The 11,871-nt window shown below is 43.6% G+C and overlaps 2 protein-coding genes across 4 annotated transcripts in view; one reads left to right on the top strand and one right to left on the bottom strand.

The window, feature by feature from the left end:
- Nucleotides 1–10,489, bottom strand: part of PPP1R10 (protein phosphatase 1 regulatory subunit 10) — an 18,807-nt gene extending 8,318 nt beyond the window's left edge. The window contains exons 1-5 of one of the 3 annotated variants that reach the window (XM_017510490.2): nt 10,415–10,489; nt 8,339–8,863; nt 1,459–1,576; nt 749–835; nt 446–581 (exon numbers count right to left, since the gene is read on the bottom strand). In XM_017510490.2, coding sequence (XP_017365979.1) covers nt 446–581; nt 749–835; nt 1,459–1,565 — 330 coding nt within the window. In that variant the 5' untranslated portion in view covers nt 1,566–1,576; nt 8,339–8,863; nt 10,415–10,489. The other 2 variants (XM_017510489.2, XM_017510488.2) reach the window with 2 other exon arrangements.
- MRPS18B (mitochondrial ribosomal protein S18B) overlaps nt 9,362–11,871 on the top strand; it is a 7,373-nt gene continuing 4,863 nt past the window's right edge. The window contains exons 1-4 of the mRNA XM_017510495.1: nt 9,362–9,811; nt 11,034–11,142; nt 11,250–11,347; nt 11,465–11,533. Coding sequence (XP_017365984.1) covers nt 9,482–9,811; nt 11,034–11,142; nt 11,250–11,347; nt 11,465–11,533 — 606 coding nt within the window. The 5' untranslated portion in view covers nt 9,362–9,481. The remainder of the gene's footprint in view (nt 9,812–11,033; nt 11,143–11,249; nt 11,348–11,464; nt 11,534–11,871) is intronic.

Raw genomic sequence — 11,871 nt, 5'->3', positions numbered from 1 at the left:
GTCGCTCTGTGGCCAAGCTGGAGTGCAATGGTGCCATCTTGGCTCACTGCAACCTCTGCCTCCCGGGTTCAGGCAATTCCCTGCCTCAGCCTCCCAAGTAGCTGGGATTACAGGCACCCACCACCATGCTCAGCTAATTTTTGTATATTTAGTAGAGATGGAGTTTTACCATCTTGGCCAGGCTGGTCTTGAACTCCTGATCTCATGATCCACCCGCCTCAGCCTCCCAAAGTGCTGGGATTACAGGCATGAGCCACCACACCCGGCCTGCCCCACACCTATTAAAGGAGATAAATTCAAACCAAGTCTTCTTATTCTAAATTTGTTTTTTTCCTGCCATTCTACCTCACAGACCAAAGATTACAGTCACACCAGTCAGTGTGAGTTTGTTATCTGTTAGATTAATCCAAAAAAGGAAGAATCAGGGTTTAAAGACTAAACGTACCTGCTTGAGATGGTCTACAGTGAGCGGCAGGTGCTGCAGGGTCAGTAGAATTTGCTGGAGGAGGGGAATGTTGTTGGTTGTCTTTGAATATGTTAGCCAACTGTTGAGAAGTTTGTAGCCACCGACGTCAATAAACCTGCAGGCAGTCAGGAGAGTATATCTGTAATGCCCCTTCTGGGTTTTGAAAGTACCACAGCCCACAATCCCAGTCTCCCATTAATGACCCAGAAAGAAACCCCACACCTCACTGCCCCCATCTTCTAGCTGTATCGTCCCATTCCAAACATCCAGATCCCCACTTACTTGACCAGTATTTCTGGTGAACGGGTCTGCAGGAGAATGTTCAAGTAAGTGCATCGACTCACCATCTTTCGTGCTTCCTTCATCAAACTGCACGAGATGAGTTAGCGTTAGAAATGAAACAGCCAGTATGTTTTCTCTTAGCAAAAGTGCCTCTCTTATCTGTGAATTGCCTAGAGATTCCTGATGACTTGGGACTTTGCTCCAGAGGAGGAGTACAACATGGAAACTTATGGGAGAACAGACACTGAAGTCTCTGATCTGGGAAGGAAACCATCACTGCTTCCCTAACACACAGGATGAATTTCAATCTGACTTCAGGTGATAAGACTAGCCCTCAACAACTGCTCCATACTGGCTTAGTTATTTACCCTCCCCCGGAAAACATGATAATCCCTGAATTAAAGTAACATTATAGGTAGGTGGAACACGAACCAAAACAATTTAGAATTCTGTCACCAGGCTCCCCTGCTCTCATTCCAAACCATGGCTCCCTTGAGACTGTGAATGTCCAAATCTCCAGCTTCCATTATGGTCAGAATCCCAGTGATCATCTTTTCCTATCCCTTAACCTAAAATTGTTGGATTTTAATCCTATTGCATTATCTTTCCCTTTCCATTCCAGAATCATTTCAGTCTGCCTCAACTGCAGCCATATTTTAACACACAATATTCTCTACTCACAATGAATCCAAAAAAGTTTAAAGACTCACCTGAAGATCTTGGAAATGCCATCCACACTTTTGACTTCCCCATCTCGGTTAAGGAAGCTATCCAGGCCCTTGAGAAGTTCCTTGGGGTCTATGGGACCCGAACCCATGATGGTGGTTTCTATGTTAAGAGGACAAAACAAACATACAGAATAAATGGGTGGCAAGGACTACCATCTCCACATCTGACAAAGTATAGTGACCAATTATTCAACTACACTATTATTTAGATACAAAAAAGCAACTGTCACTACCAAGAAAACAGCCCTGGCAAGTTAAGCATGGGAAGCATACGTTACTGAACAGGAAAGCAATCTGACTGGAGGACGAGAGCAGCACACTGTCCCTCCCTCCCAGCAGCATCCTTCCTAGGATGGCTGAACTGCACTAGATCGTACTAGAGCTAAGACTCAGTTCTCATAACAAGATGTTCAACTCTCCAGGGCATTTTTACTTAATTAAGTCCTGTCTTCCCTAGTTGCTGATAAATTTGGCTTGAAAAACGGCCTGTAAGCTTGACAGAAATTGGGCCAATCTTGGGTGTTTGGGCTAAACGTGTTGTAAGAGCTGATTCCTTTTTATCTTGGCCCATTAAGAATCATATTCACAGGCCGGGCGCGGTGGCTCAAGCCTATAATCCCAGCACTTTGGGAGGCCGAGGCGGGTGGATCACGAGGTCAACAGATCGAGACCATCCTGGTCAACATGGTGAAACCTCGTCTCTACTAAAAATACAAAAAATTAGCTGGGCATGGTGGTGCATGCCTGTAATCCCAGCTACTCAGGAGGCTGAGGCAGGAGAATTGCCTGAACCCAGGAGGCGGAGGTTGCGGTGAGCCGAGATCGCGCCATTGCACTCCAGCCTGGGTAACATGAGTGAAACTCTGTCTCAAAAAAAAAAAAAAAAAAAGAATCATATTCACTACAAGTAGCCAGATACGTATCAGCTGAAGTGGCAGATAATAGAGAACAAAACAAAACTTGAAAACAGAATCCCTCCCCAAGGAGATCTGGGGATAGGTCCCAGAAAGGGAGACAAATGGATGCAAGGAAATCAAGCAGGTCCTCTAGCGCTTGAATAGAATGTTACTCATTAATCAAACACTGCACAAGCTTTTACTGTCTCCAAGTTAAACTGAAGCTAGTGGTTTCTGCTTTCAAAAGCAAAGACGCAAATCTGGTCCTCTCCTCAAAATTCACACTGTCCAAGATCCCCCAGGAAAGCCTAAAACTGAAAACCAGGGAAGCTAAAGAATGGAACAAATAAAGCCAAAGGCTAGAAAAATGCCCTTAAATTTTAAGCAGCTGTTTTAGATCAGAGTGGAAAAGAATTAGTTAAAAGCCAAGCTCCTTTTATGGAAGGGACAGAAGTGCGAAGCAAGTTCTAGGCCACAACTGAAGTTCCAGAAAGGTAATTCAGGATCAGTAAGGTTCTAATTGGGATTTTTATCTACACTGTCTCTAAATACTTCCTTCTAAGAACCAAAAAAGAAGCCAGGTGTAGTGGCTGATACCTGTAATCTCAAGCACTTTGGGAGTCCAAGGTGGGCAGGCTGCTTGAGCACAGGAGTTTGAAACCAGCCTGGGCAACATGGCAAAACTTCCTCTCTACAAAATGTAAGCCAAGTGTAATGGTGTGCACCTGTAGTCCCAGCTACCCGGGAAGCTGAGGTGGAAAAATGGGAGGATTGTTTGAGCCCAGGGACATCGAGGCTATAGTTAGCTGTGATTGTGCCACTGCACTACAGTCTGAGAGACAGAGTAAGACCCTGTCTCAAAAACAAAAACCACCAAAAAAGAAAACCATTTCAGCAGTAACTGCCTTTGGGCAATAAGGGCAACACTGGGTAGCAAGGAAGAGGCAAGGACAAAATCTTCCTCACCCTACATCTAGCACAGAGAAAACAGACACAATCCCAGCAGGAGGATAGAAAAATCAGTTTTTTACAAAGATGAGTATTTTTGTGTGTTAAAAAAAAACAAACAGGTTCCTTGTAAGATAATGCAAATTGGTTCTATTTGTTCTCAAACAAAAGAAAAACATAAGCATAACAATCTCAGGCTTTTAATCTTCCTAACAAAAAGGTCAATAAATCTCCAAATGTGTAGATCCTAACAATCTGGGCAAGCAGAGGCGGCAGCCGGGAAGGGATGAGGTAGGAGTACAATCCTGGCTCTGGAGATCACAACCTGTGGGCTGAACAGAGGGAGAGGAGATGAGGCAAGAAACGTTGAGAAGTCGCTGCTGCCCTGGAACCTCCACAAGTACAAGTGGAACCTGAGGTCAGAGAAAAAACATTCAAGGAGAATACTGGAAAAGATAAGACGTCCGTGGGCCAAATCCACTCAAGTGTGGTAATTCTTACACACACAGAAATAAAGGTTATTTTTCCCATGAAGTGAGATACTATAAAGTGATCTATAGAAACTATAAAGAGATATGATAAAGGGACACATAAAACAGATATCACATCTGCTGGAAACTGGAAAAGCAATGAATGGGTTCCAATAACAACATATCATAAGCAATCAAGAGACTAAGAAATTTTTAAAACTCTATATACACACGTATCTACCATTAGATTCCCAAAGCAAAATATATGCAATTTGACAAAAGGCCTTGAATTAAACATCATTTCAAGCCAGTTCTCCTTGACTTGATCCAAACCCAGAGCTGAATATATATAACCCTGGAGAATTCCCTTTTGTATATCCAACTACAAGCTAAGCCAATAGACCTGCTACCCCTATTTACTTAAAAAAAAAAAAAAAAAAAGAAGAAAAAAAAAGTCATCTGAGCTCAAATATTCTTTAAGAGGATGGGAGATGAGAGGAGTCAGTCTTAGAAAGATGGACCAAAGCTAAACTGTCCAGTGCCCTCTGCTGGCAATGGGATCCAGGGACTTTTTTATTCCCATTTGTATAAACAGGAATAAAAGACATTAATACCCAAAGGGAAGCTAACAAAGCAAAATCAGTGTTAAATATTCATTTTCCATTACTTATATACTTTGTGGAAACATAAGCGAAATTCTGTCTCATGAGCACCAATCTTGATAAAATGTAAGTGGGTTTCCTCACAATGGCCTTCCTACAGGCAGATTAGTTCTTTTTAAAATTAAGGACCCCACACGCCTTACAACCTCGTTTCCTTACTTTGAGGTCAGCGTATTTTGGGAAAAAACCAAACAAGTTCCAAGGCACTCTAGTGGAAAGGAATGAAAAGTCCAACATTCCAGGCACAGGCCTACAGCAGAGAAGGCAAACTGAGTTGACAAAGGCAGGCAGGGGCCGTGACTGTCGTAATATTACCTACTCAAGCTCTGGAGCCTAGAATGAAAGCTTGAGAAAGCTTTTTGGAACCATAAATAATCCAGGGCATGATTATGTCTTCTTTTAGTGAGCTATTTCCTTGACTGCAGAACATACAGAAGGTGGGGGCTGAGGCAGCAACCCCCGGCCTACCTCCACCTCATTATAAGCTATGCTTTTCCTTATGGAGAATGTTTTGGGGAGAGCCATGCTCTATTGGGACAAGGCACTGGGGAATTTTCTACCATTCTTACCAGAGATAAACGTCTGTGACACCGACTCCTGCTTTCAAAATGGATTTTACTTGAGGGTTATTCAATTAAATAGGGTGAAAAAATATCCAGCATACCTAAAGTCATTCCACATCCATTGCCAATGAAACAGGACTAAATTGGTTCACGACAAAAATTCTGCGCAAGCCAGAGCCCTTTAAAAAATGGTAACTGTTTTCTAACAAAAGAAGAAAGGAGTCCCAAATTTACCTTAATTTAGAGGCACTTCTGGAAATGAAAATGATTTGTACCTAACCCCTTATGTTCCCCTTCCTTTTTCTACAGTGTTTTAGGCATTTTTTAGTTTGACTCAGTAGTGGACTGAATTATGTCTCTCAAGTGATTCATCGCAAGGTCGTAGCTTTCTTCCAAGTAGTAAGCCCCTACCTTTCAAAGTAATTTTGCAAACCTGATACATGAGCTCCTCAAAAGCTTATCTGCCTTTCAATAAGGAGGCAAAATGATACACCACCCCTACTCATAAAGACCCCGGACTAGAACTCTGGCCACAAACTACAGGGATCAGCTTTTCCAAGATTCTCTGATGGATCTGGTTCCCCTAGTAGACCTTGCTTCCCATTTCCCATGTTAAGGACGACCTTTATTAATCCCCTGGCTCACTAGAGATCAGGAACCCCACTGGGTAGAATGTTCAGCTCCCAAGGAAGGTATGCTGCAGAGGCACATGGCAAACTGCTTAAAAGAAAAAAACAAAACAAAAAAAACTTGTGGTCAATAGACGTGTGGAAGAGTCCCTCCCATCCAATCCAGAAGTTTAAGTAGTAATTTGAGAATCTGTATCCAGCAGAAAATTAGCCCTAAGTCTCACCCAAGTCACCACAGGGCAGTATACTTTCCATTCCTGCCTAGAACCTCCACGCTTCAGTGCAGGACTTTTAAAAATGAAAATTATATGCAGAGTCTGATAAAGATTTGATTTTGAAAAAGTTGGGGGAAGAAAAGAAAGGAACCAGACACCCAATACCACCCTCAGATAGGGCATGGCTTGAGCATGCACCAAATGCCACAGCACTGCACGAGTTGAAAAATGAAGAGGACATTTTTTCATTAATGCTTTTAAGGAATTTCTTTTAGAAGGGAAGGAAAAAAGAAATTCAAAAAAGGTGGCTCTTTGGAAAAAAATAAATGAAAGTTGTGAAATGTAATACCAGAAAGGTTTTGCTTACCAGAAACCGTAGCTTGATTCCCCCTGCCTTGAGTTTACAACTGCCGCCTCCTTTCCTAAAGATTCACTTCTCATCCTAGTACCAATGTACAGGAACTAAGCAAGTGGAGAACGTGATACAGCACTGAATACAGAGTTTAACCCCAAACTGAGGTGGGAATGAGGGTGATTTAGAAGAAAGTCCTTTAAAGTACCCACCTTCCCCGAGTCCCATTACACAAAGCGACCAAATGCAGGAGGCCCAGACTGGTTCCTGAGCAGAAATGGCACATTTCAGTGTCATTAAGCCCCAGTTTATCTCCAAGTTACTCTCGCAAGCCCTTGTGTTTCTCCCATCTACCCCTACACACATATATACATACACACACACTCACACACAACCTCAAAGCTTCCCAGTCTTAGGTTTGCCTGTTTTTTCACCCATGGCAGCTAAGGTGGGGAAAAATTACACGCTGTTGTGATGAGAGAAGGAAAGTGAAAATAAAAACTGGTTCTATAAAAACTAGAACTACTCAAGGAAATGGACAGCCTTTGTACTTAACTCCTACAAGCTCTTATCCCTTTAAGATATTTTAAAGGAAGTAAGGAAAATGTCTTCTCCCTAGCAGCAACGAGCACAGGGAGTGCAAAGGCATCTGCTCAGGGGTGGAGCCACAAGAGGGTGGAGAAGGGAGGAAGCAAGCTGATTACATCACCTTTCAAAGCTGCTCCTCCCCCTTGACCAAGTTTCTAGGGCGGCCCTAAGCTCAGGATGGCAGAAGGGGGAGAAAAACAACAAAGACGGAGGGACGCCATTTTGTAATGGAGAAAGAGGACTCCAACTTTAAAAAGCCACCCGGTTCTGCCGGTAGCTTCAGTTACACCGTAAAACACCTTTAGTAAAAAACCAAAAGCCAGTTCCCCATCCTGAATAACCTTTGACCTATTTTGATCAGTAAGAGCGTAGTGAAAATTACAGCAATTAAATATCAAAAAGAACAGTTTTCTGCAGGGAAGAACTGAATTTGCAACGGAGGCTAAACCAGCTACCATCGACCACCCCCATCCTCCCTATAGAGGGAAAAGGGGGAGGAAGGACTTGGACCCCTCTCAACAAATAGGGTTGAGGTGGGAGGACAGGAAAAAAAAAATGGGTCAAGACACAACCTGCAACGCCGCTTGGAAGACAAAAGGACAAGGAAAGTCGCCATATTGAAGCAGGGAAGAAAAAAATTCCTTTTAACGACACAAATCTTTTAGAAAGCTAGCATTCAATTGCACTAAATGGCTTTTAAAATTATACTCCTAAATTCCACATTTCCCAACCTTTCCACCCTCTATTTAACTGTACCTCCCACCAAAAAATATCAAGTAAAAATGTTAATCACTTTTTTGCTTTTAAATACCTATGCAATCTGCAACAATTACAAGACATTTTTTACCTCCCCAACTATTATCTTGTTATGTACTGGCACTGATTATATTTTGTCCTAAATTAAGTGTCTTGCAATCTTTATTCCTAGATTGCCACCTATTTTAAACCACACAAATATATCCCAAGCAAATTACATTAAAATTGAGAGGATTTAACAGTCATTTAAAAAGTTACAGCGAGCTATTTCTCTGCCCATCTCCTTACCCTGCAATCTTTATGTACAGATTGCTTATTAATCTGGCAAATTGAAAGGCACCCTGCTTGTCTCACACACAAAGAAGTGGTACTTCTGGGCCACAAGATCCACCATCTCTTGTATGTGAGCTCATTAACCCTTTTGAAGACTGCTGCTAACCAGAGGAAGGTAACCATTCCTCCTTATATAACACGTATGGCTTTGGCAGTCTGGAAATTGGCTGGATTACCAAGGGTTAACCATCAAAATCCTCACTTGCTGGCCCTCCCTCCACCCTCTCCTTGCCTGCAGCAGGGCAGGGAAGAGATAGGTGGTCAGGGAGAGAGAACAAGACTGTTTAGACCCACAGGCTCTTTTTAACGGAGATTAAGTGACCAGATTGGTCCTTCTCCAGTTCTCTATTTGTTCTATGGTCTCATTTCTTCCTCTCATTATTTTTGGTTTCACAACGGGAAACGTTGATTTCTTGTTGCAAGGCTGGTTTTTGAAAATTCGACACTTACTATCCAAATTTTTTGCGACGTCAGCACCTCGGGCTCAGGGGGGAGGGGGTAAAATTTTGGAGGAAAAAAAATAAAACAACCAACCAGGACCCAAAACTCAATTATTTAGGGGGCCTCATTGGATCAAAAAGTCTTTTAAAAAAAATGAAGGCCAACTCAGTATTCATTTCCCCCCCCACCCAACTCCATTTAGGGAGGGGGGTCGCAGAAAAAAGTTCTGAGTGGATTCAAAAAAAGTAAACGCTGGATGAGTGAATTTGGGTGGTTTGGGAAGGGAGGGTGGTTGATTATTTTTGAAGTTATGTGGTGACGGTCCTTCGGCCACAGATTTCAAGTCCCAAGCAGCATGGGCTGGTGGGGTGGGCAAGATAGGTGGGAAGGGGTAGAAGACACAAGTGGTTGGGCTGGTGGCTGCTGTTTTCCCTTTCCCCCCGCTCTCAGGATCCTTTCAAGGGCTTAGATGTTGCTGCGGCTTGTTTCTGTTTTCCTCGTGGCCGGCCTGTCTTTCTCCGAGAAAATTCAAACCTGGGATAAAAGGAACACAAGGGAGAAAGATGTAATCAGTATGGGTTTCTTCAGAAACACCCAGAACTGCCACCTTTGTTGTCCCAAAACACATCTCTGCGTCCCATCATAAACACAGCCGCTTTATTTATGACGTGGATGTCAAATGAACCCATCCCGACCCCACTTCCCAGATCCAAAGAGCTCCGCAAAATTTTACCCACTAAACGACAAACCAGCCAAACTTACCTCTAAACGAACCCCAGAATGGCGGCCGCCCGCTCGGGTGGAGTGTTTTATACCGGGACGCCGCCCAACGCCCCCAAACGTGCTAGTGAAACGCCCTTGTCGCGAGACATTGTACGCGAGGCGTAAACTCATTGGTCAACCTAAATGACAATTCGCCAGCTGATTGGGTACTATCCCTTCGCCTTCGTTCCGCCCTTTCCCTGGCACTCTCTTCCGCCTCCTTCTTGGCCCCCCTGTAGCGTGCGCGTGACTAGAGAGCTTAGCTCCTCCCTTTCCTCTGCTCCACCACTTCCGCCCTGGAAAACATTTCTCACCCATGATTGGTAGAAACATCCCGGCGCATGCGCACTGAGCGGATCCTGGTCAAAATCGCTTTCAGAATTGCTTAAAATGCAAATTCTAACAATGAGATCTAAAAGTCGTAGTGACTGGTCCCGAAAAAAACCAATTTTGCGGTCTAATTCGATTGTGACGCAGTTGAAATTAGCTTCTCCCCAATGCCCTCGCTTTCACGCTTCCGTCCTGACGCAAACGTGCGGCCGCCTTCCGCACTGCGGGCTTGCCCTTGGCCCTGCCCTAGTCAGTTTCCTGAGGCATGCGCAGTTGCCTTTCCGTCCATTCCTGTGCTGGGCGTACGTCAAGATGGCGACGTCCGTATTAAACACCCTGCTGAGGCGGCTTCCTATCCTTTCTCTCTTCCGAGGTGCCCACAGAGTTCAGGTAACTCCTCAAAGGACATTTTGCACAACCCCAAGTTGGTTATACCATTTCTAGGTCGTCGCTCCACTGTCAGGAATCCACGAGTGGAAACCTTCCCACGTGCTGATGTCTTGTCTCTAGGCAGTACTTCCTGCAACCCCCTCCCATACACCGTGCGTTTTCTAATTCCGAGCCGAAGACTAAGCGCCAGGGCTAGGTGTCATCCTTTTTCCAAAATACCATCTCAGTAAAATAACTAAGTGATGGAATTGAACCCCGTCCACCCCCGGTCATGTATAACCAGCTCCTGTGTTTTTTTTTTAATCATTTAGGGGTCACGCTAATCTCTGTATCGTTACAGTTTTACCACAACATATGTGCTCCCCAAGAGAGCGCCACAATCAGGTCTTAACTATGCAGGTGGTGTCTAAATCTGTGTTGCTCTGGAATGTACTTAGGGAAATTGGGGGTCCTAATTTCTATCAACCTTGCTATGTCCCAATAAGGTCAGTATATATTCTTATTACCTGAGGACAGTTTCTCGGCTTTTTTTTTTTTTTTTAAATCAGTTTTCTGTCGGAATTAGGAGAGCTTACCAGTTTCCCTCCAGTCTTATGTACTCACCTCTCTGAGGTTCTTGGTGGGGTACGGTGAGATAGGAAGGCTTGCCCAGCTGCCACTCCCTAAAGTGGAACTGAAGAGTAGTGACAGAGGTCAACACAGAGTTAATAACAGCCTTGGTAGTTTTAAAGCTAGCGTTAGGACTCAAGTTTGTTCTGCCCTGTGGAATGTTGGCCTTCAGCTTTTATGAAACTGGGCAACTCAGTGACTTGATTGATTTGGAGACTCACCTGTCTTCTGCATCCCCTCCCCACCACACATCTTACTTCCGAGAGCCTAGCCATCCTTTCTTTTACTTTGTTCTTCCACCAGACTCAATTCATTTCCAAAAAGCACAAATACCTTTTATGTGCCAGATTTTTTGTCTTCTGAAATAAGATTGGTTTCCAGACATATATTCCCCAACTTAGCTTTTCTTTCAGGATCCAGTTGTAGGAAAGGAGAGTGGTTGTTGGTTTATGTCAGTTTAAGCCCAACAAAAATGCTTAACTTACATATGTATTCCTGATATATTCCATTAATGCAATATGTGTGCATTCCTCCTCTTTCCAAAGTGTGATAAGCAAAAGAATTGAGTGCTTTCCCTGAACTCATTCTTTTATTTTTTTCTTCTTGTTTATAGGTTCCCCTCCAGACTCTTTGCACCAAAGCTCCTTCTAAGGAAAAGTCTTTGCCCCTGGTTCCCATTTCTCCTTATGAGAATGAGCCTTGGAAATACCTGGAATCAGAAGGTACCTCTAAATGGGGAAAGGGAGGGTCAGGAAGGATTTGAGATAAGTGGACAGAGTCACCCACTACGCTCCCACCCGGGAATAACTTGTATGATTTTTCATTTCAGAATACCAGGAGCGATATGGTTCTCGCCCCATCTGGGCTGACTACCGCCGCAACCACAAAGGTGGTGTACCCCCACAGCGTACTCGGAAAACATGTATTGTAAGTTTCTGAGAGTGGAATGTGGAGTAGGAGTAGAGGCCACAGTGACAGTAACAGCAGCACTTTTTCTGACAGAGGTTTGAACATCCTTAACTACCAGTTTTTTTCTCTGTACAGCGTGGGAATAAAGTTGCTGGGAATCCCTGCCCCATCTGCCGAGATCACAAGTTGCATGTTGACTTTAGGGTAAGGAGAATCTTTTGTTTTTATGGTAAGAAAAATAAAGATTTCGAGCTCCTTTGTAGTGCCAAAGAGATTACTGTAGGTGCCCCACATTTCTTCATATCCTAGAGCCCCTGCAGTTTACTTGTAGTAACTGTTTCTGGCACTATAAAAACATCCCTCTCTCCAGCCTTTTACCTTCTACTATGGATTGTACTGAAAAGTTTTAACCTATGCTTCTGAAATTGACAGTCGAAATTGGCAGGTAAGAGAAAAGGCTATTTCTTTTTTTTTTTTTTCTTTTTCAGTTTGAGAAATGGCTATTTTTAATGAGACAGCAGTATTCAAAGATACTCGTTTGT

This window comes from Cebus imitator, unplaced genomic scaffold, assembly GCF_001604975.1.
Source record: "Cebus imitator isolate Cc_AM_T3 unplaced genomic scaffold, Cebus_imitator-1.0 Scaffold440, whole genome shotgun sequence".
Classification (NCBI taxonomy): Eukaryota; Metazoa; Chordata; class Mammalia; order Primates; family Cebidae; genus Cebus; species Cebus imitator.
This window is presented reverse-complemented; position numbering and strand designations above follow the sequence as displayed.